Below are 23,116 nucleotides of genomic sequence, written 5' to 3'. Positions count from 1 at the left end.
AAACAGATGTTAAAATGACTGCCTCAAAACATGTCAAAAATGCAAATATATCATTTCTTGTAAAACCAGTCCCCAATGGTATGTATTTTTAAACACTGAAAGCATGCTTCATGAAATATGTCAGTGCTAAAAATGTATTTAACACACAATGAAGGAACGTGAATGGGATATAAATGCTATTTCTGAGGGCAAAGAAAATGCACAAGATATGTACCATGGCACAACAGTAACTACAATTAACAGACAACAGAAAACTTATATATATATAAATGCTGAAAGTTAATAATATAAAGATAAATTTCTTAGAGAAATGTAAAAGCTTTAGATCAAGAAACACATTACAGTAGGGAGTATAACGTAAGCCCAGCTTTGGAGTCAGAAAAAAAAAATCTAGGTTTGAATCCTGGTTCTGACACTTACCTACGGGAGAGCCGGGCCTCTGTTTCTTTCCTGTAAGATGGAAATAACACTACCTACCTCACAGAGTTGAAGTGAAGATTAAATGAGATAAGATAGGGCACACAGTATGTGCTCACTAAATGGTAGCAGCTGTTGCTAATAATCTATTTTCCTCCCAATGCAGGACTCCCTTTAACAGCAGTCAGAGGGTCATTCAACCTTTAGGGAATTTACTGCATAATACCCTACATTTATATTAATTTTTGTCTAAGAAGCTAAAGAAGTAAGTTCATCATCACAAATTTCAGGTAAACTAAGTAGAGCTTGTGTTAGTAGATGGGGGAAATGGCAGGAAAGTATTAAATGTTACACAACTGGTAGAATGCTGAAACCAACAAAAAGGTTACTATGTTCCCAGTCTAAAACCATCATTACAATTATACTCTTTCTCATTTCTCAGTCTATGATATAAACTGCAGTCAAACAACAACAAAAACCAGGAAGCAACTAGAAGAAATAGTAATGTGATTCAAGTTATTTCCGTGACCCAACAAAAAGCCCATTTATCCTTGGTTTATTATATAGAATGTTAAGAAAATCAGTAAGTTAGAAACTGTATTTAAAAAATTATTTCCACTGTTACTAGATACAACTCTGAAATCTATGACCAAAAAAAGTTTAAAAATTTTTTGTTTTAAAAATATATATATTTGAAAACTTAATAAGCAAATCTGGGTCCTGCCCTCAATCCATAACAACACAAAGGTGTTAATTATTCTGTGCTTTCCAATAGTGACCAATTCTCAATTTTTCCCTCCAATAAATGTACCTTCAATCACAAAACAATTTTGGAAACATTAAAATCAGTTTATTTATTTATTTTTTTTTTTAAAGATTTTATTTATTTATTTGACAGAGAGAGACATAGCGAGAACAGGAACACAAGCAGGGGGAGTGGGAGAGGGAGAAGCAGGCTTCCTGCCGAGCAGGGAGCCCGATGTGGGACTCGATCCCAGGATCCTGGGATCATGACCTGAGCCGAAGGCAGACGCTTAACGACTGAGCCACCCAGGCGCCCAACATTAAAATCAGTTTAGTCAAGAAAGTATTTTCTCAGTAACAAATGACTTCAAAACGCAAGAAAGTTTGGTTAAATAAAAATTCCCTGACCACAAAAGCAATTAAAAAATGAAATAAGTTTTTAAATATCCTTTAAAAAATTCATTGTATGATATTAATTAAAGGTGTGGTAATAACATAATTCCCAACATTCTGTTATTAATCCAGGACAAAAAATAACAAAGTATAACTTTGACTATATCATATCTACAAACAGAAAAAAAAAAAAAAAAAAAACAAAACCCCACAAAGGAGAAGTTCTAAACCTAGGACGGAATCTGAAGAACATTTTAGAATTAAAAACAGGATGGTTTAAAAAATGAAACCACTTGTCACAATGAAATCTAACAGACACAAAAAGAAAGACTATAAGAAGACAATACATTTTTGAAAAGACCGAAAGAAGAAAGGAGAAAAGAAGGGAGGGAACAGTCAGAAAAACAAAAGAGTCAGTAAGTCATAGGACCTTGTACCTTATGAATCAGATAAAAATAAATTATGGGTTTACTAGGTATTACCCAATAATTCTGATTAAAACATTAAGTTTTAAAAAGAACATTTTTAGAAAGTGTAATACATGCTGAAACAGTCAATGTAATTAATTCCTATTGGGCATTTAACATTCAAATTCAAAGTATGGCAATGAACATCTTTATATTATATTATCTAAATTTTAGGTTAGAGCCAAATATATAGGGAGGCATATGACTGACTGAAGAAATGTTCACATTTTTAAAAGGCTTTCAATATCCGTTTCTAAACTGTTTTCAAAGTCTGCATTAATTATAGTTCCCCAGCAAGTACTTCAATGCTCCCTCAGACAGTGGCTATTCTTCCATGAAAAAAAGTACCTCCTTACTAGTATAACAGAAATAAAGTTTCATTTTCAAACTATGAATTCTTATTATTATTGAGATGAAACATTTTGTGATTCTTTTTGTACATATATCACAATTTGATAGATCTTGTGAGTATATCATTTTAACGCCCCTGTATAAATAGGCTTTTGTCTTTAAAATACTGAGCTTGAAGATTATGTGAATGTCAATGAATTTCAGAGGTTTGATTTGACATTTAATTCCAGTTTCTTTAGAGCATAGTCTGATTTATTTACATTTAACTCTATCAGGTCATAAAAATTTCCACATTTATATACATTCATATTTTCTTTTTTTTTTTTTTAAAGATTTTATTTATTTATTTGACAAAGAGAGAGAGCACAAACAGGGCGAGTGGCAGGCAGATGGAGAAGAAGGGAGCCTGATGAGGGACTCGATCCCAGGACCCTGGTATCATGACCTGAGTTGAAGGCAGACGCTTAACGACTGAGCCACCCAGGTGCCCCCATATTTTCTATTTTTAAAGGTGATTTTTGAGTTTTTTAGGTAAATAATATCATCTGCAAATAATCTTAACTGTTATATTTCAGTATCAACTCCTTTCCCTCCCTTTCTTTAACAGACTCCCTGACAGCTTACTATCTCCTGCGTATTATTATATATAGGTTCTAAGAACTTATCAGTAAACTAGATAGGTAAAGTCCTTGCCCTTGTTAAACTTAATTCTAATGGAGTAGAGAGGATAATAAACAATTGATGAATATGTACTTTTAGGTAAAGAAGCGTTATGACTGTGAAAATGCAAGAAAGAATTTAGAAGGATACAGTGGAAGTAGTACTGATGGTATATACAAGGCTACTTAGGAAAAGAGAGGCGGCTTCTCAGGGAAGGTATTTTAGCAGATACGTGGATACAGTGAGAGAGAGAACCCTGTGAAGATCTGAAAAACAAAACAGAAACAGTACCAAGGTCTTCAGGTAGAAAGGAATGTGATTGCAATGAGCTGGAGTCAGCCAAGCATGACTCCAAAATGTAGTTAAACACTAATCACGACAATGACAACAATAATGGTGAAAGAAGGTATCCTTATTTTATAACAGATTTTCATGGAATACTGGTTATTAATTGGCCTGAAAGAAATCCTAGTAGTCATAATTGTTGTAGACTAACAAGTACAAAAGCTAGGTATGAGTTCAGAATGGTTGCTGTTTGTCAAACCAAGGAAATGGTCTACTCTTATCAGTTTTAAGAGTTTTTTTAAACAAAAGGAAATGCTTAAGAATCATCAAGTGAGTGCACAGACTCCTAGGACTAGAAAATGTTAACAATTAAAATACAAATATATTTAAATAACAAATCTAAGCTGCTTATATTATATAGTCCCCAAAGCGCTATTAACATCTTTAATTTTCTATCATGTCCCCCAAAAGAAAATAATTATGATAAAAAGAAAATCAAGTCCGTATCTGCCTATGATTTATTTAATCTTCGAAAACATTTAAATAACATATCTGTAGTATTTATTAAAACTAACTGTATACTTCAAATAGCAAATTCAGCATTCTACAGAAAGATACATACATATACAGGCATCTCTTGATATAAAAGGCCTTGGAAAGTAAGACGTAGTCCTAAAGAACTACTTAACAATTTAATTAGTACAGTCACATAAAGAACAGCTTCCCAAATACTTCTACAACCATGCATATGGTAAAGAGTTACATTTCATACTTTATGGATAGGGTAAATCAGGATTTGGTTTATAAGTGGCTTAAAGACTGACTCAATCACTGGCCAGTTTTTCTTTATCATAAATTGTAATTTGAAATTATTTTCTCACTGTTCCAGAGAAAAAAAAATTACAAAATTATCACAGTCATTTATGTTTAAAAACTTTCTCTTCAATTGTTTTTATAATAAAATAATTGTTATTTGCAGATGATATACATAACTACGTAAAAAAAACTCAACAGAATCAAATGGAATAATTTATTATTGTTCATATTAGTAGCAAAATTTACTTAATATTTACTATCTGGTCTTCTAAAAGTTTTGCATACAGTGATTTATTCAATCCTTATAACCACCCATGAGTCATGTACTATTATTCCTATTTTATAGATGAAAAAAACTGAAACACACTGAGTAACTTGCCCAAGGACAACTAGCTAGTAAATCATGTGAATGAGATATAAAACCAAATAGCAGGACCTGCAGAGCCCATGCTCCTGTTCCCATTCAACAAAAACTAGTTAAGAGTTTTGTTAGGTAGTTGGTTACAAAATAAACACACACACAAACTAGTCTATATATCAATAAAAAACCAATCAGAAAAATGTAACAAATATGGCAACCATAAAACCCTACTTATTAAAAAAGCATAAAGAACAACAGAAATAAGAGACATAGACTTCTGAAAAAAGGTAATCATCAGTATAAATGTGCAATAGTCGAAAATATTTTTATAAAGGATGTGAAAGACCTTACCTGACTAAGATGTGAAAATTGTCTATAAAGTTACAGCAATTCAACTATGTTGTAGTTCTGCCATAGAATCAGTATGAGAAATAGAACAAAAGAGTTTAGAAACAGGCCCAAGAATACATCAGACATTAAAATATATTAAGGGAGGATTTCAATTAGCCTTAAATGAATGCTCTAACTCACGGGTGAGCAAATTACTGCCCATAGGCCAAATCTAGCACATTGCTTTGTATTTGTAGAGTACATGAACTAAGAATGTTTTTTTACTTTTTAAATGGTTATATAAATACCCACATAATACACTTTACTTAGCCTCTTGGCCCAAAAGCCTAAAATATTATTATCTGGTCCTTTATGGAAAAGTTTTCTAATCTGTGATCTAAATTATAACTGGTGTTGGGACAACTAGATATTGGACCACCTCACTGAGAGGGTGGGGGAAGAGTACAAGGGTGGAGATCCAGGCACCGTAATATTCACACCTTAAACCAAAATACTTTTTTTTTGAGAGAGAGAGAGAGAGCGTGAGTGGGGGGGGGGGGGCAGTGCAGAGGGAGAGAGAAAATCTTAAGCAGGCTCCACACCCAATACATAGCCCCACGCAGGGCTCAATTTCACGACCCTGAGATCATGACCTAAGCCAAAACCAAGAGTCAGATGTTTAACCAACTGAATGAACCACCCAGGCACCCCAACCAAAATACATTTCTAAGGCAGCTAAGTTATATGTGAAGAATGAAGCACAAAAATGCTAGAAAAAAGTAGATGGAAAAAGTCTAAGTATGATCTCAAAAACAGAAGCCACAAAAATAAGAAGATTGATGAGTCAAATTCAGTAAGAATGATAAATATTTTTATATTAAAGAACCACTCACTAAACTGTAAGCAAAAAAAACTGGGAAAATATTTGTAACAAAGCACAAGAGACCATTAATTTATGGAAAACACTAACAAATAAACAAGACTTACCATCTCAATAGAGAAATAGAAAACGACACAAAAATAGGTAATCCACAAAGGAAGAAATACAAATGGCCAGTAACTACATGGAAAAGATATGTTACTGAGTGTGTGTAAATTTAACAATGTCTTAATATATTTTTTAAAGGGGGGGGCAGAGGGAAAGGGAGAGTGAGAATCTCAAGCAGGTTCCACGCCCAGCATGGAACCCCACGCAGGGCTCGATCTCCTGACCCCGAGATCACGATCTGAGCCAAAATCAAGTTAGATGCTTAACCCACTGACCATCCAGGGACCCTTGTCTTAATGTATTTTAAAACAGTAAGCTTCTTTTGTTAAGAAAAGACTTAAAGACTTAAAGGTAATAGCTGATGAGAGTAAAAACTGGTACAAACTTTCTAGCGGAAAATATGTGGACATGTCCCAGAGATTTGCATAATAACATTTTTAAAATAAAAATATTTAAAGTATTAAGTCAAAATTTTAGCAGTAAATTATTTCTGACCAGCAAAATTATGGGTAATTTTTCTTCTCCCTTCTCATGCATGTTTTCTAATATCCGCAGTAATGCCCCTCTACTATTTTGTTATGAAAAAGGTGTCAGCAATAGCAGAGATTTATAAGTAGCTATTATATTATTATTTCCAGTTTAAAGAAGAAAAGGCTAAGGCTTGGAGAAGTTCTTGCTAACAGGCAGAACCAAGGTCCAAACACACAAGGGTAAGGCTTTAGAGCCTAAATTCTTAATCTCTATGTCTTATTACCTTCTTAATTTAAAAAGTTTTATAAAGCAAATCATTGTGTTATTTGTGACAAACAACTAAACAGAAATGGTAACCAACATATGTTAAGTGTATCATTCTGACTAAAAACCTCTGATATATAGTATTTCTGCTCTCTAGAAGACAGACCTCTTATCTTTGTCATTCTCTGTGCACACTTTATTCCAGATTTCAGTTTGAAAGCTTCGTATCTTCCTAATCAGAATGAGTGCTTTTCATCAATAAGTAATATCCCACTACCATTTTTTCCACCAAACTTGCACTATACAATCACAGTAATACACACATGGATTAGTTTTTGCAAGCAACACTACCAGAAGATATCCCAAATTCTTTAACTACAAGATCAACACATAAACATAGAAACTTACATAAAAACAAATTCAATTATAATTTACATCCAAGAGCAAATAGCTAAATGGTCAGTAAAGTAACAGAAAATTAATGAGATGACATTATTCAATGAGCTATTAAACTGCACACTAATTATAAAGAAAGTCACCACATATTTTGAAGAGTCCTAATAACACAATGGATACATTGTTGCCAATATGACACAATTTTCAAATAAATATAAAGGGTAGTAACACCTCAATAGGAGGGAAAAAAAATTCACCCAAATCCTAAATCTAAATTAAGCCAATTTGTGAAATTCTAAGACACAGGAAGTGATTTACTAATGATCAATTTTAATGAAAAATGAGAGCATTTGTTACATATCTTAGAATTTTCTAAATGCTTTAAACATCAATAAGAATCTCATTAGGTTAATAACTAGAATAGATTGTTATATAGGTAGGGACACTAGGAATAGCAAGTTTATAAAAAGGGTTGAAAAGAGAAAAAAGGTGGGTGGGTACAAAGTACAAAAATGCAACTGGTTTGACTACTACAGTAGTGTATAATTTAAAGAGGCTTACCAGAATTTGAAAATAACAATTAATTTATTTAAAAATATTTTATCAATTTGCTAATTATGACTTGGCTGTGTTAAATCTTTTCATTCCAAATGGGATTACTGAATTACTAGCCCTCCAAAGTACTTAATCCACACCTTTATAATAGATCATCTTCCATGTTTTGAATATAGTTCTTCAAAAATGTTTCTATACTTGCATTCCTACAGCTGAACAGAGGAGATGCTCTTACTAACTAAAGCTTAGGATTACAGCCTGAAGATTCCATAGCAAAGGTAAAGTTTCATTTAATTTTGCCATTATATCTTTAAATCTTGCAAATCTGCTTTCTACTCTATATGCATATTTTAATATAAAAATAACAAGTTAAAAAAAAACAACTGATGATCTAGACGTAAGACCATGTTTACCTCTTGTCTTTGAGTACTTCCACAGTATTACCATATCCCAACTTCAGAATCACAGGACACTTTATCTCCCATTAAAATGTAAGCTCATCATTTTTGTATCCCCAGGCCCTAGCATTGTGCCTAAAACATAGTCACTCGACCAAACATGGTATTCTGCAATTCATATACTGCTTTTCAGGAACCAGAAAGAAACAGACATACACTGCTGAGTAAACACAATATAACTGATTAACTTACATCCTTTTCTGACCGATGTGGAAACATAGAAGACTGGCTGTAGTACATGTTTTCGTCATGGTAGTCACTGTCGACCCCCTCTACAAACTTCTTTCTTGAAGCACCAAACATGCTGTTTGTCACCTAAACAAAAATATTGCTTTTATCAAGAGTAATATTTTGGAAAATGTCAAGCTTTACCAAACTCCTATGTGGAAAACAGAAAATGAAGAAAACAATGCTAAGATAAAGAAACAGATCAACTAAAGGCTAATGGGGCATGTGAAAAAGTCATAAATCTAACTGTAAGAATATAGCATTAAATTTTTGCTTCCAGGCTCTAAAAGCAAGAGAAACTTAATAAAGCCTATCATGCAATAATTCTACTTACTTTAAAGAAATAAATATCACTTATTCTTGAGAATTTGCAACCCCAAATATAATTTTCCCATAGAAAGATTTTTTAAAAATTAACTTTGGGTTTAATTATTCAAAATCTTCACACGTATCTTCAATATTAGTATCTTTGTCATCATGGTCTACTTTGTAAATGATCTGTTTTTCAGAGCATATCATCTTCACTTACAATCTATGTTTATTGAGATACACCACTTTTTGAGTCAGCTTATAATGGCAAACTAGAAACTTTATCTCAAGTCACAAGTACCCACTCATAACAGTGATGTTTCATTTATCATCCTGGTGTAAATTTATGATTTCTGTTATGTAACCTGCTTATTACTCTTTTGTTTTTTAAGTCTTTCCCACATCCAACACTAGTAATTTTGAGCCCACACCAATACAAATAATTACTAACTCTATGTTAATTTTTTTTTTTTTTTAAGGCAATGCTAGAAAATGGTCTTCACGCTTCTTTTATTTAGGTAATCTCTCCACCCAATGTGAGGCTCGAACTCACGACCCCAAGATCAAGAGTCACATGCTCTACCAACTGAGCCAGGCAGGCACCCCCGTGCTAATTTTTTTCCCTAAGGATGACCTCTTTATAAAGTTTCCAAAACTATCAACTGACTAGGTTATTTATGGTCAATGTGTCTCCCAACAATGGTACTTTGTAGTCCAAAGTAAAGTGAAATGTCATGATGGAAGACACCTGTAAAAGACTTGAATACATGGTGACTACATCTTATCACAAAAATTTTGGTGAAAAACATCAAATTTGACATCTGTCTTGTATACTCATTATGAATAAGGGTATTTTCTTCAATTATAAATAATAAACGAACAGCTTTTATTTCTCATTTCAAAATAAGACAGTGTAGTTACTACTGTTTATCGGCAGACATGGTGAACTGATAAGCTGCAAGTCTTTTTTTTTTTTTTTTTTTTAAAGATTTTATTTATTTATTTGACAGAGAGAGAGAGACAGCTAGAGAGGGAACACAAGCAAGGGGAGAGGCACAGGGAGAGGCAGGAAAGCCTGATGCGGGGCTCGATCTCAGGACCCTGGGATCATGACCCGAGCCAAAGGCAGACGCCCAACGACTGAGCCACCCAGGCGCCCCTAAGCTACAGTCTCTAATGACCAAATTTGACATGCTTTGGGGCTATTAATCTCCTTAGGTGTGAAATACAGAAAGTTATTTTTAAAGGTTTTATTATTTTGTTAGAATATACTGAATCTTTTTTAGTAGGAGACTCCCTGGTAAATCTCATAAAAGCTCTTCAGAATCAGGAGTAGAATCCCACATGCCTATCCACCAACCCCCTAAGTAGTCCTTAACAGGAAAAAGAAGTGTTTTTTAGGGAGTTTTATTACAGAAAAGTAACAGTGGAAAAAACTTTAGTCTCCAAATTAAGACTCTTTACAGATGACATTTTAAAAGTTTTTTTTGAAAAAGTTAAGGATACATTTAGTTCTCTTTAAAGGACCATTACTACTGAATTCTAAGTAAGGATAAGCATGGGGAAATGGCATGATACCTAGAGAATTCAGTAAAATTTCAGAATATCAGGGTTACCTCTCATCAAATCATATACACATAAATCAACTCAATGGATACATAGCAAAATCTTCGTTTGACAATTTTTGTATAACATTTATCATCAAAACCAATTATAGACTCCTAAAATTCCAAAATTGAAATTAACTATATAGAATAAAAAACTTCATTTACTGTTTGAAAGCAAAACTAAACATATGAAATGTCTCAGACAAAGGAAACAGAAATGTTTCTCATTTATTAACACAGATTTTCCCACACTCACTGCTGTGTGTGTGTGTGTGTGTGTGTGAGAGAGAGACAGCGAGCGAGCAAGAGAGCGAGAGAGACAGGGAGGGGAGAGAAGGAGAAAACACAAATATACAGAATTTCATTTTTGTTTTGTGTGCTTCAACACAGAAATTACTATCAGTGAAAATACTAAATATTCTTACATGACTTCAGTAAAAAAAGAAAGGTAAGAATGTAAACACTCTCCTCTCCAAATGCAACACCAGTCCAGGAATGGGTACTAAGATGAAACAAAGAATTATCTGATCCAAGGCAAAAAAAGGAAAAAAGGAAAGGAAAGGAAAGGGAAAAGGAAAGAAAAAGACAGAACAACATTGTAAGTTTCTTATAAAAGCTAGTTTATTTTATTTTTAAGGGCCTGTGCTTTATTCCACATAGAATGACGCAATGGGGTAAGAAAAGTATTTTAAATAGCCATGAACGATGAAACTAAGAAGATAACAATCAAGCAGAGAAGGGAACTAACTAGGCAAAGACCTGTAGGAAGAGCATTCAACAGACAGGGAACATCAAGATCCTCAGTGGTGTGACTCAAGCAGTAGGAACTTACAGGAGAATGGGAGAAACTGAAGTCAGAGATACTGGTGGTCCCAAATCATGCTGTGCCTTGCAGGCCCTAAGGAACTTTGGATTTTATTCTATGTGAGACAGAAGTCAAAAGGGCTTGGGGATAGCTTCAGTAACATAATTTGGCATATGTATATATATTTAATGATTGCAGTTATTCTGTAAGGAAATGGGCAAAAGAGGAAGCAAGAGTGAAGAAGGGAAGCAGGCAGTGAGAAAAGACCGTAGCTTAGACTACAGTGGTAGTGGCAGAAGTGGTGAGACACGGTTAGAAAAAGGATCTATTTTGAGAGAGACCTGACACTAATGGATGGATGAATGGATGATACCAAAGGGTAAGGTGTTCACGTTATCTCCTGGAAAAGAATAAGTAAGAATCAAAGGAATCTAGAAATCAATTTTTATCAATTTCAAAGAGGATATGTCAACACTATATTGAAATTACTGGTAATGCCAAATATAGTAAAGTCAATTTGGTAAATGAAAATTTAAAAAAATAATTTAAAATAAAATCATACTACATTTTACATTATATATACCATAGAATCTTTGGTATATACAATTTGTCAGCTTTTTTCAAGCAAATATATCAAGGGCTTACACCTACTTTGTTAACTGACCACCTTCTCTCTTGACTTTCAAACCAGATGTTACAAAAACTAAGTAAAAAGTGAGATGTTACCAAGAAAGAATATGATATGACATATGTAAACACCAAAAGCAGTTTCTTAAGCCTTTTTTGAACACAGATCTAAAACATTTAATAGACATTTTATCCTCTGATTCCACAAACTCTAATCAGAAAGTATATACACAGGTTAGCTTACACTACTCCTTTCTATCAGCCTAAGCCCCCCAAACCCCACCCCCCCCAACCCTGCAAAAGAGCTGGTCTCAAAATGAAGTAGTAGAGAGAGGGGGATTAAAGTGACAGGCAGAATGGAAGCACCGAGTTGGCTGGATTTTCCCAGTATATGTCATAATTTAATTTGGACTAGTTATGAATTCCTAAGGTATGACACTCTCAACATTTAAATACAGTATTTCAAACTCAAATGCAGTAAATCAGAATAATCACAAAAAAAGAGTTTGCAGAACCCCAAACTTAAGATGATCTAAACCAGTAATTTCAAAGACTAGTAAAGTGGCCCCAGGTCGGATGGATGACAATTAAAGAACAGGAGTAAGAAGCAAGGCCTGGAGCTTTATAAAAAGTCAGGAAAACAAAACTAGGACACTTTATAAATGAAAACTTGAAAATATATATGTGTATATATGTGTATATACATATACAGAAAAAAACACATAGGAAAGGGTGAAAAATAGAATCAGATCATATCCAAGGCAGGATGATATTTAATCTTACACATTATTTCCTTCACCAAGGCCTCTGGAGAGGAACTTACTCTGAAATCATTTATTGTCTATAATGCTGGCAAATGCTGGCCCAGGCATGGAATCCTATTCCCAGGGACAGAAACACATCCATGGCAGAGTGGTCCTTTTCCTGATAGCAAACAAATGCAGGTTGATTTCAAAATCTATCTCCAGGCTTAACTCAAGGTTCTAGCAGCAAATTTTAAAGTACTCCTAAACATTTCTACCTGAGAAGTACAATTAATAAACTAAATCAGTTAATATTTAAAACTGATTTTCTAAGTTACTTTCTCTTGCTTTGTTCTATACATCCAAGTTCTATCCTTTCTTCAAAGTGGCTTTCACATCTGTTTTTGCCATTCTTCCTACCATCATCTTAGTTTAAGCTCTGAACTAGTTTGTTTTAGCCTCCTGACTGATCTGCTTTCACATTTCAACGAACATGCTGAGGGAATATTATATGAATTATGCCAAAAACTATGGTAACGTGGGGCGCCTGGGTGGCTCAGTCAGTTAAGCATCTGCCTTCGGCTCAGGTCATGGTCGCTGGGTCCTGGGATAGAGCCCCGCACTGGGGTGGGGGGGGTCCCCTGCTCAGCAGGGAGCCTGCTTCTCCTCCCTCTACCCCCCCATGCTCTCTCTCTCTCTCAAATAAATAAATAAAATCTTTTTAAAAAAAATTATGGTAGTGAACACAAAAGCTGAATAAGTAACAGCTCCAAGTCTTGAACAAGCTCATACTCTAGCTGGGAAACATATCTGTAAATAAACAATTACAATATGAAAACCTGCACAGGTACTTTGGGAACACAAATGAAGGAATATCTGTGTCTGAGGGAAACTGACTATAAGATTTTATTGTAAAAGAACTAATGTTTGAACAAAGACTTGATTAAAAAAGATTTAAAAATTTTTAAAGTTCAAGTGTGTGGGGTGGGAGGTGGAAGCAAACTTGTGGCATAAGAGACAGCATGCACAAGTGCTCAGAAGTGAGAGAAAGCCCAAGAAACAAGACTTTCAATATAACTAAAAAAGAGGAAGTCTGGAAGAATGGTGATAGGTGGTAAGGAAAAGTAGGCCTGGACTTCAACGCCAGGTTAAGAGGGAAACAGCATAGGCAGGAAAACCAGGCACAAAAATCTAGGTGATGAACTAAGTCAGACTTCCCTTAACCTTAACAGTTTATTATGGTGCCATACTAATAACCACTACACTGACTCATTCTCTTGTTCTCATCTCTTGTTAATTTCTCCTATCTAGAGCATACAGACCAAGATTCCTGAGATCATGACTTTAACGTAACTGTGTAGCAGTAATTATCTCAAAACCCCAAACAAAACTTATGCCTCAGCTTAATTTGAGTTATTCACAGTTGTTCCTATTCATGTTAATCTCTGCAAAATGCCATCTGTAACGTCTATGTTCTTCAACAATTGAAACTCAAGCTGACTAGACTAACTTTAAATACTGATATTATCCATATCTTTCCTAGCACAAGCATCTCCAATATCCTCCAAACAGATCTTTATTAACCCATTCTTATTCTCCTCAAATCTACTCTCCCACATTAGCCAAAGTGAACTTTTAAAATAAAAATGTAATTGTTGTAGCCCTAACTGATTGAAATGCCTCAACAGCTTCCTAAAACAATTTTAAGGCTTATGAGGTCCTAGGTAAACTCTCTAACCTTAACTCTCTCCACAGGTCCCCTGCCACCACTAAACTGCTGCCACACCAACACAAGATCTTTCCCACCTCAGGGCCTTTGTATATGCTGATATCTCTATTTAGAATGTTCTTTCTCCCACTGGAAACTTTCACACTAAGTTAGGGTTCCTGATTTACAGTCACTGAAAATACTTTACTGAAACTACAATCATACAATAATAAAAAATAACTTTCATTGACCACTTACTATGTGCCAGGCAATATACTCTAAATGCTTTAAAATGTATTGATTTATGTAATCGATTCTCAAGTATTTACTTGTGTAGTCCTCATTTTTAGATGAGAAATGGAGAAGTTGGATAACATGCCCAAGGTCATATATCTGATGTGCCCAAGGTTCCGTTATCTGGTAAGTGACAGAGACGGGATATGAATCCAGGCAATCTGCTAGAGCTCCCCCCCTTTGTAACCACTATAGTACACTGACTCTCACACATACAACTAATAGTTTAATGTGTGTATTCTCCCCAAACTGTAAGCTTCATGATGGGAAAAGGAGTAAGGGGCAAAAAGGGAAGGGGACTTATTTTGCAGTGAACAACGTAAATAGAGGATGTTACAATCAAGTATTTGTGCATGTCAAAAAGATCTCTTTAGCAGAAAAATGAGAATGAACTGACTAGAGGTACATGAAACAAAAGCCACTCACTACCAAACTGATCGTACCTATTTTAGACAAAGTTCCATTAATTTTAGGATAAAATTATGCTTAAAAGAACACTATTACACCAATTAAAATTACTGTTTCCATATTCCAAATCAACTAATATTTTTAAGTACTTTCTAAATACAGTGAACATAATTTAATCCTTCAAGGAATTAATAAAATCTCTAAATTTCATTATAAACCACTAAAATAGACATTGTAGCGTTGAATGTGTAGAATACATCTATTAAACGGGTTCAAGTAAGAACAAATCCCTAATGGCAACTTCTTGTGGATTCTAGTAGCCAGGAGTTTTACTGCTAACACGCTGATACATGTGCCCCACCATAAAGTCAACTATTTCACAACTTTAAAGTATGAAGACTTTTCGATAGTCGTGAATTTTTTTTCATCTCTGGCAACAGAATTTGCTCCTACCTTGTATTATAAAGGATAAAATGCACCAAATATAAGTCATATGGTGCCTTGGAGGGGAGGTGAACAGACTGTTCCTTTCTTTACAGTTTCCCTAATGAAGATTTTACTAATTCACTCTGATTGCTGAATAAAGAATTTGACTTCTTCCTTTTGTGTCCCTCCCAATTCCACATTCACTCTCAACAAACACTTCACATACATATGCACACAAGTTCTCTGTTGTCTACAAAGTAAACAGACACTCATAAAAAATCACAATTACCATTAATATTTACCAGCTTTATCAAGATGTAGTCAATCAACATTTGAAACCAATCATGAGAAGCCATAGTATCTGAAGATAATCTGGTATTTTTATTATTACCCATACAGAGAAAAGTGACAGGTCAAATCTCACTGAGATACTGCCCAAACTCTGTGAAACCAGAAGAACATTCCTATATCAAATATTATATATGACAACCTAGAAATATTTATAACCGAAGGAATTTTTGTTTTAGGAGTATTTTTCAGTAACGGGATTCTGAGCTACCAATCCCGTTTCACATCTATTATAAATAATTTTATTTCATTCCTAAAAAAACAATAAAAAAAAGAAATGGGCTTAAGTAAAGGAGAAAAGGATACATACACTGGAAAAAAATAAAAATCTAGCTTCTGAAAAAACAAAGAACTCAATATCTGAATATCTTTAGAAAAAGAACAATTGATCTTTCTCTTCTCATATAAGAAACGTATTTCTTGGGGCGCCTGGGTGGCTCAGTCGTTGAGCATCTGCCTTCGTCTCAGGTCATGATCCCAGGTCCTGGGATCAAGCCCCGCATTGGGCTCGCTGCTCGGCGGGAAGCCTGCTTCTCCCTCTGCCTCTGCCCCTGCTTGTGTTCCCTCTCTCGCTGTCTTTCTCTGTCAAATAAATAAATAAAATCTTTAAAAAAAAAAAAAAGAAAGAAACGTATTTCTTATGAAGTCCTACCAGTTCCAGAATACTGTGGCTTGATATTTACAATATGACAAATACATAATGAATAGTTTAAGAATCTGCTTACGATGGATCTAAGAAAAATGAAGGTTTAAATAAATTTTAGAGGCAGAATTTCTAAACTCATCAAGTTGAACCAACAGCATAGAAATAAATAAAAGCAATTCACTTCACTTTTAGCAAATGCAGAATGCCCAACAAATGAACAATTAAAAGCCTTAATGAATACTGAAAAGGCAGTTAAAAGGTAGACGCACAGGGAACATATGACTCTGGCTGGAAAAGTGACTCAGCAAAAAACTGGGGGCCTATATGAACGTATCCATAATCATTATTTTGGAGAGCAGGTAAATATTCTGGCACAGCGTCCTTTCCAGGGGTTACAGAGCTATTTTGTAAGAGGTCTTATCCAACAATGACAACAACAACAAAAACAAAACCAGGGTAGCACATATCCAAGAAAAAAATGGAGAGTTCAAGCAAAGAGACAGAAAATAACAGATCACTCTTCCTAATCCAAAACCATCTACTAAAATCTATTGTCTGAAGCTGCTTTACTCAGATGATATTCCCCAAAATCATGTACACCATTTCTTAAAGTGCACCCCAAAAATCTACAAATGCTCTAAAAAGTGTTACTAAGTCTATAAATGCCCCTATCTGTTTGACTTTGATCTAGGGAGAATATGTTGTGTATGCTTCAACTTGAAGAAACAGATTTTGTGATTTTCCAGAATCTTAAAATCACCTGTATCAATATGCCTTATAACAGATTCAAAACTGAACCACCAATATGTAAGCTTTAAAAAGTACATCATCCTAAAACAAAATTCTAATAAATGTGCTAATCCACAAAAGAAAGCACACGATCGTATACCAACTAAAGAACCAACTGTAATTGGTATGCCTTATGAGCAATAAGTTATTAGAGTTGAGAAATCACATTAACAGGTCCTAAAATTAAACAGTACTTCATCCTTAAATATTCAGATATAAATCTATCATGTACAAGTGAAAGGATACACAACAACAGAAAATCTTTATGTTTAGGATACGAAACAAATCCTGTAAGCGTAAGGCAAACTTTTGAATGAGAATGAATATAATATCTTAAACCAATTTTAAACCTTAAGAGGAAGGATCAGTCTATTTTTTTTTTTTAAAGATTTTATTTATTTATTTGAGAGAGAGAGAATGAGAGACAGAGAACATGAGAGGGAAGAGGGTCAGAGGGAGAAGCAGACCCCCCGCTGAGCAGGGAGCCCGATGTGGGACTCAATCCCGGGACTCCAGGATCATGACCTGAGCCGAAGGCAGTCACTTAAACAACTGAGCCACCCAGGCGCCCAGGAAGGATCAGTCTAATAAAGAGGAAGGGAGGAAGGGAGGAAGGGAAATCCAGAAGAAACTGGATGTATGGTCCGCTTTGTCAAGGGACTATGTATTTCTACAAGGCTCCTAGTAAATTTAAAACAAAAACAACAAAACAAAACAAGAAACTCCAGAATTTAAAGGAAGAAAAGGGGGGATAAATTGCTGAGGATTCTATACTTTGAGGACCTAAAGTGCCAAACAGTCAGTGTCCCAAACTCTCTGAGTGTGACACACTTTCTCTGAAGAAATGTTAGCAATCATAGGCCATATTAAGTCTCCTTTCCCTGGATATAATTTTGAAGGTCTTGTTATGTGCAAAAGAATGTAGAAATCACTTGAATAAGAATTATACAGGATCAATCTGGGAGAATGAAAGAAACAATTTTTGAAGGCTTTCTGAGAAGCAAGAGCCCAAAAGGGCAGTATTAGTAAGCAAAGTAGTGTGGACCTAGGGCTACATTGCTAGAAAATTATTTCTAATAACCATACATTAAGGGGAAAAAATCTATAATGTTAGATCATGATTTCCAGTACAATGCAGAGAAAGAGAAAATGCCCCGAGTGTTAGAATTTCACACACACACAATCTGGTGACCTTATTCATTCAACAAATCTTAGCTGAACTTTTGTAGCAGACATTATGCCTTCACTGCTCCTACACTCATTTTTGTTAATCTCAAACCCCAAGATGGTAGAAATGTTCCAGTCTTCCTGTCTAGACCTCAGAGAAAAAGACACTTGAAGTTTCTATTCCTGCAGGTATTAAAAGTACAGCCACTTGCCTAAAATCTAGAGAAACAGAAGAACAGCATGTCTAAAGCTAGTGGAAGGAAACTAAAACTTGCCCCATTCTGAGACCAAGTTACACGTAGCAAAATTATAAGTCTATGAATTTACACCTTCCCCAACTTTGTTTCTTAGCTTCTTTTCTGAAAACAAACTTTCTGGTCCTGCCATACTGTGGAAAAATATGAAGTTGCTAAAAAAATCTAATAACCTTCCTTTGTATTATACTAATGGTTTATTCAGTTTAAGGTTTTCTGTTTCATATCTTAACAAAAAAGTAAAATTATTTCTTAGGACACTAGACTCTTCTATTTAATAATTTCTGATGGTTTTATGAGAAAACTGATTTACAAAACATCGTATTTTTAAGCTAACAAAATGACTCACTGGTAAATGGCCCAACATCCACCCTCAAAATACTGACGACAGTACCATTTTTCCCCCAGACTTTCCCATCACATACTTACCTGTGCAACTTCTTTCAACATTTGCTACTCTGGGGATTGGAAAGCTCAGAGCTGGAGGCTGAAGTGAAGAAGGAAAGGTTGGAGGGTGAGCCATGACACCAGCCCCACACTAGGAGCTCCCCTGAGATACTACAGCAGGGTTGACACCATAGCTCTGAAGTTCAAACTCCAGCAAACGATAAGAAAGGAGTCCAACCAGAACATGATATACGATGGGATTCTTCTGCTCTTTGAAAAATAAGGAAATCATGCTATAAAGATCTGAACGTCCAGTTTCAACATTATGACTCCCTGTTCACATCTTCATTATTCCCAACCCCAGAATCATCTCTCAGACTGATTGAAAGTATAAGTCAAAAAAAGGACAGGGGGCAAAGCTTTCTACAAATGTGCACACTTTTGCAGAAAATGAAAGGATAGGGCTTACCTGGCGATCACGAAACCATCTAAGACAGTATGTTAAAATACTTTGCCTATCCACTCCTTGTATACTTTTTCTTGTTCTCCTAAGCACTCAACATTAAATCTTAGACTCTCATATATATTAACACCATCAACCAGCAGAATGACAGCTAGACTACATGGAGGCATTAAATTTCTAAAAGTGGACCAGTGAACTTTTTGAAAACCAGGGATACTTTCTGGTATAAATATATTCCTTGGGAGGAAATTACTGAGAACATTCCATCCTATAACAGCAGAATACACATTCTTTTCAAGTGCACATGGAACATTCTCCAGAATAGATCATATACATTAGGCCACAAAACGAGTCTCAATAAATTCAAAAAAATAGAATTTGTAAAATGTGTTCCACTCTGATAAAAACAAATAAGGACCCCTCAATTAAAATAACTTGAAACAAACTAAATAATAAAGAGAAAAATGTAAAGACTTTTAAAGAAATCAATCTAAATATAGGACTTAAAAGAAATGTGATTTATTCACTTTTATAAAAATGTGTGAATCTTTGTTTTATAATATAAGTAAATTACTGATTCAGAGAAAACTAGATTCTATTATGAATACTAGGGCTAATAAAAATAGATGCTTATGTTATTTAAAGATAACATCTATTCAATAACAAATATTACTGAAGGTGGCAAATACTCTGAAATTGTAAACTAAATATAGAGGAGTATCAGAAAAATTGTATTATATGAAGCAGTTAAAAATGAAAAGTATTCCTTCAGCAAGGGAACACAGGATCTTTAAAATACCTTTAAACACCTTGCCATATAAATTAATTCAATAAACATTCAGTAGGCATCTACTATGTGCTAGATACCACTTTTCTACTCTTACATACTTTATCCACTTGATGCACAGAAATAAAGGAACATTAACAAATAAAAGGTAACAGAGAAACACATTTACAATGGCTTCCAAAGCATTAGTTAAGTTACCCTTACCTCTAAGTCTCCTATCATTTCCCTTTCTCTTATTGTCTTCCTGCCACACTACTTTCCCATTCCTATCTCCAGGCCTTTGCACTTCTATCCTTCAGGAATGCTCTTCCCCTAGATATGTATCTATATGGCTTCTTACCCCACCCAACTTCAGGTACTCAGTCATCTTAGTGAGGACTCCTCTGTTTATTGAAAATTACACTACCCTTTTCCCCAACCCCTTAGTCACTCTCTACCTCCTTTCTTATTTTAATTTTCTCCACAACATTATCAACATATAATTTATAGTATATTTTATTTATTTTGTTTAATGTCTTCCTATGCTCTAAAACGTCAGCTCCATAAGAACAGAAATTTTTGTCTTTTATTTGTCTCCTTAGCATCTGGAACACTCACTGCCTTACAGAGCAGACGCATAACATGAATGAGTCCTCATCTTACTGCCATTACCTGAGTGTTATTTGACACTAATTGACCAATGATTTGCTTACAGCACAGGTTAAAAATTTTATGACACAACATTTATTTTTAAAACTAATGGAATTATGTTGAAAATTAATGTTAAACTTTACATTTCTGAAACATATATGAATAAAATTGTTTTATGCCTTTTCCCATTGAAATTAGACAACCACTTCCAAAATACCTAATAGACTGCCAGAAACCTCCAGTGGTTCGAGTGCTATGAGAAGCACCAGATAAGAACTGTGATATTAAAAAAACTTTTTTTCCATTTCCTTAATTTTTTTTTCTCAAGTTAGACTGCCTTTTTTAAAAAGCTGTTTTGAGAGCATTTCAGACTTACGGTTTAATATTAAGAGACAAGACATGTCTCTTTTGTATCACAAAATCCCACTAAAAGAATTATACTACTTAGAGCCACTGGGTTGCACTGTAGTCCATGGGAATATGCACTCCTTGGAGTTAGCCAAACAGTGCACTGCCTGGACAGTCTAATACAGTGCGCCTACTACAAATTAAGCACTAATAAGTACTGAATGTTTACCGAACGATAAATGCTGCTCAAAGCACTGTGTATGTATGTGTATATATGTATGTATACCTGTTACACAGGTACATATACACATATGCACATAAATATAAAACCTCACTTATCACAACAAAGCCTCTATAAGATGATTAATTTTACCTCAAATTGAGGCATGGAAGGGTAGAGTCTAGGCTCTAGATAGATCAAAGATGTTTCCCTATCACAGTTATCATGGAGAATACCCAGCCCTTATGTCTCCAGTAAGATACCAAGGTTTGTTCTCCAGAAAAAAACCCAAGTGGATAGGCTCTAAATCTTCTTACTCAGCCAAAGTGCAGGTGAAGAGTGAGGCATGGACCTGAAAACTGAAGGATGAAGACTTATATTTGTAACTGTAAGTTCAATCCTCCTTTCTTTCCTTAACCAGCTTACAGAATGCTACCAATGAAAATGTAAGAACCCCCCCCTCTCTCCCCCTTGAAACTATGTATTTTCTGTGGAAAATTGAAATTGCTCAAGAGAAATTGCTCAAGAGAAATGTACACTATCAAAATGAGGTACTTACCCAACAAAAAGACTAATTTAACTACATGGTAATAAGCTCTGTCCACAAACACTGTCACCATGTTTTAAAAACTTGTTATGTGGAAATAATTTTGTGCGAAAATAGTAAAAATGTGGAAATGTGGAAAAAACTATGTGCAAAAATAGTACCAAGTTCCCATATGCCCCACACTTTCCCCTAGTGGCAACATGTTATATGACCATAGTACAAGTACCAAAACTAAGAAATTAGCTATTAACTAAACAACTTCATATAGATTTCACCAGTTTTTCCACCAATGTCTTCTTTTTTTTATTCCAGGATCCACATTACATTTAGTTTTATGTTTCCGCGGTTTTCTCCAACCTTGGACTTCACCTGTTTTTCCTTGAATTTCACAACACTGATGTCATTAGTTATACTGATGTAACTACACCACAGAATGTCCTGCAATGTGAGTAGGTCTTATGTTTTCTCATGACTAGATAGAGGTTATGTACTTTTAAAGCCACCTCACTGAAGAGGTAATATGTCCTTCTCAAGTGCATCCTACATGAAGGACATATACAGGAGTGCATATGATGATAATATATCTTATTACAGGTGCTATTAACCTTGATCTTGATTAAGCTAGTACATCCACCAGTTTTCTCAACTATAAATTCCTATTTTCCCATTAAAACAATGAATGTTTTGAAATAAGTTCTTTGAGAATATCCAAATACCTGACCTTAAATTTCTGCCTACTAATTACAGCAGTCATCCATGGATATTGCTTGCAGCATCTACGATGCTCTAATGGTGATGTGCTATTTTCATCCTTCTATACTGTATTTGTTAACTGAAATGCTTCTACAAGGAAACCAATCATCTTTTAAAGATCTCACTCTTAAATATGAAGAGTGTCAAAGACTTTACCTAACTGGTCCAAAGTAATATAGGCAGAAAGTGAAGTATAATATCTCAAAATTGTTACTCTAACAATCACATTCTTTCAGCTTCATTACATTGCCTTTACCCCCCACTAAAGAAGAATAGGTTTAAAATTTCATATACCTCAAGCAGTCTCTCTTGACATTTCTGGCCCCAAAAAAGAAAGATCTTCAATTTCTTTTTTTTCTTGAAAAAGCATCTTCCTATTTTTTTATTAGCATATGTACTATGGTGTCTTTAATTTACTGAGCCAGGTTAAACATCAAAGAGATGATTTACTATTCTATGCTACAGAACACATATTTTACTAGGAATACTAGTACAATTATTACCTCAGCTGAGAAGATACATGGCTACTGTATTTACAGGTCTATTAGATTCTAGGAAATCTTGAGGAAGGGAATTCAAGGGAAATCATGTAATTATATGCTTTAGGTTAAAGGGAATCACAGCTATGAAGACTCCATATATGAAATGTAATATATTTGTTGACCT

At 34.6% G+C, this 23,116-nt stretch overlaps 1 protein-coding gene across 10 annotated transcripts in view; it reads right to left on the bottom strand.

Annotated features, from left to right (window-relative positions):
* Positions 1-23,116, bottom strand: part of CNOT2 (CCR4-NOT transcription complex subunit 2) — a 118,679-nt gene that overhangs the window by 37,559 nt on the left and 58,004 nt on the right. For 6 of the 10 annotated variants that reach the window (XM_036119299.2, XM_036119297.2, XM_078076282.1 and 3 more), the window contains one exon: positions 8,149-8,271. In XM_036119299.2, coding sequence (XP_035975192.1) covers positions 8,149-8,271 — 123 coding nt within the window. Of the gene's footprint in view, positions 1-8,148; positions 8,272-12,355; positions 12,457-18,744; positions 18,803-23,116 lie in introns of those variants that run through there. The other 4 variants (XM_036119304.2, XM_078076280.1, XM_078076281.1 and 1 more) reach the window with 4 other exon arrangements.

The sequence above is a fragment of the Halichoerus grypus genome, chromosome 6 (assembly GCF_964656455.1).
Source record: "Halichoerus grypus chromosome 6, mHalGry1.hap1.1, whole genome shotgun sequence".
NCBI classification, from domain to species: domain Eukaryota; kingdom Metazoa; phylum Chordata; class Mammalia; order Carnivora; family Phocidae; genus Halichoerus; species Halichoerus grypus.
The sequence above is the reverse complement of the archived record's forward strand: the minus strand, read 5'-3'. Positions and strand labels throughout refer to the sequence as shown.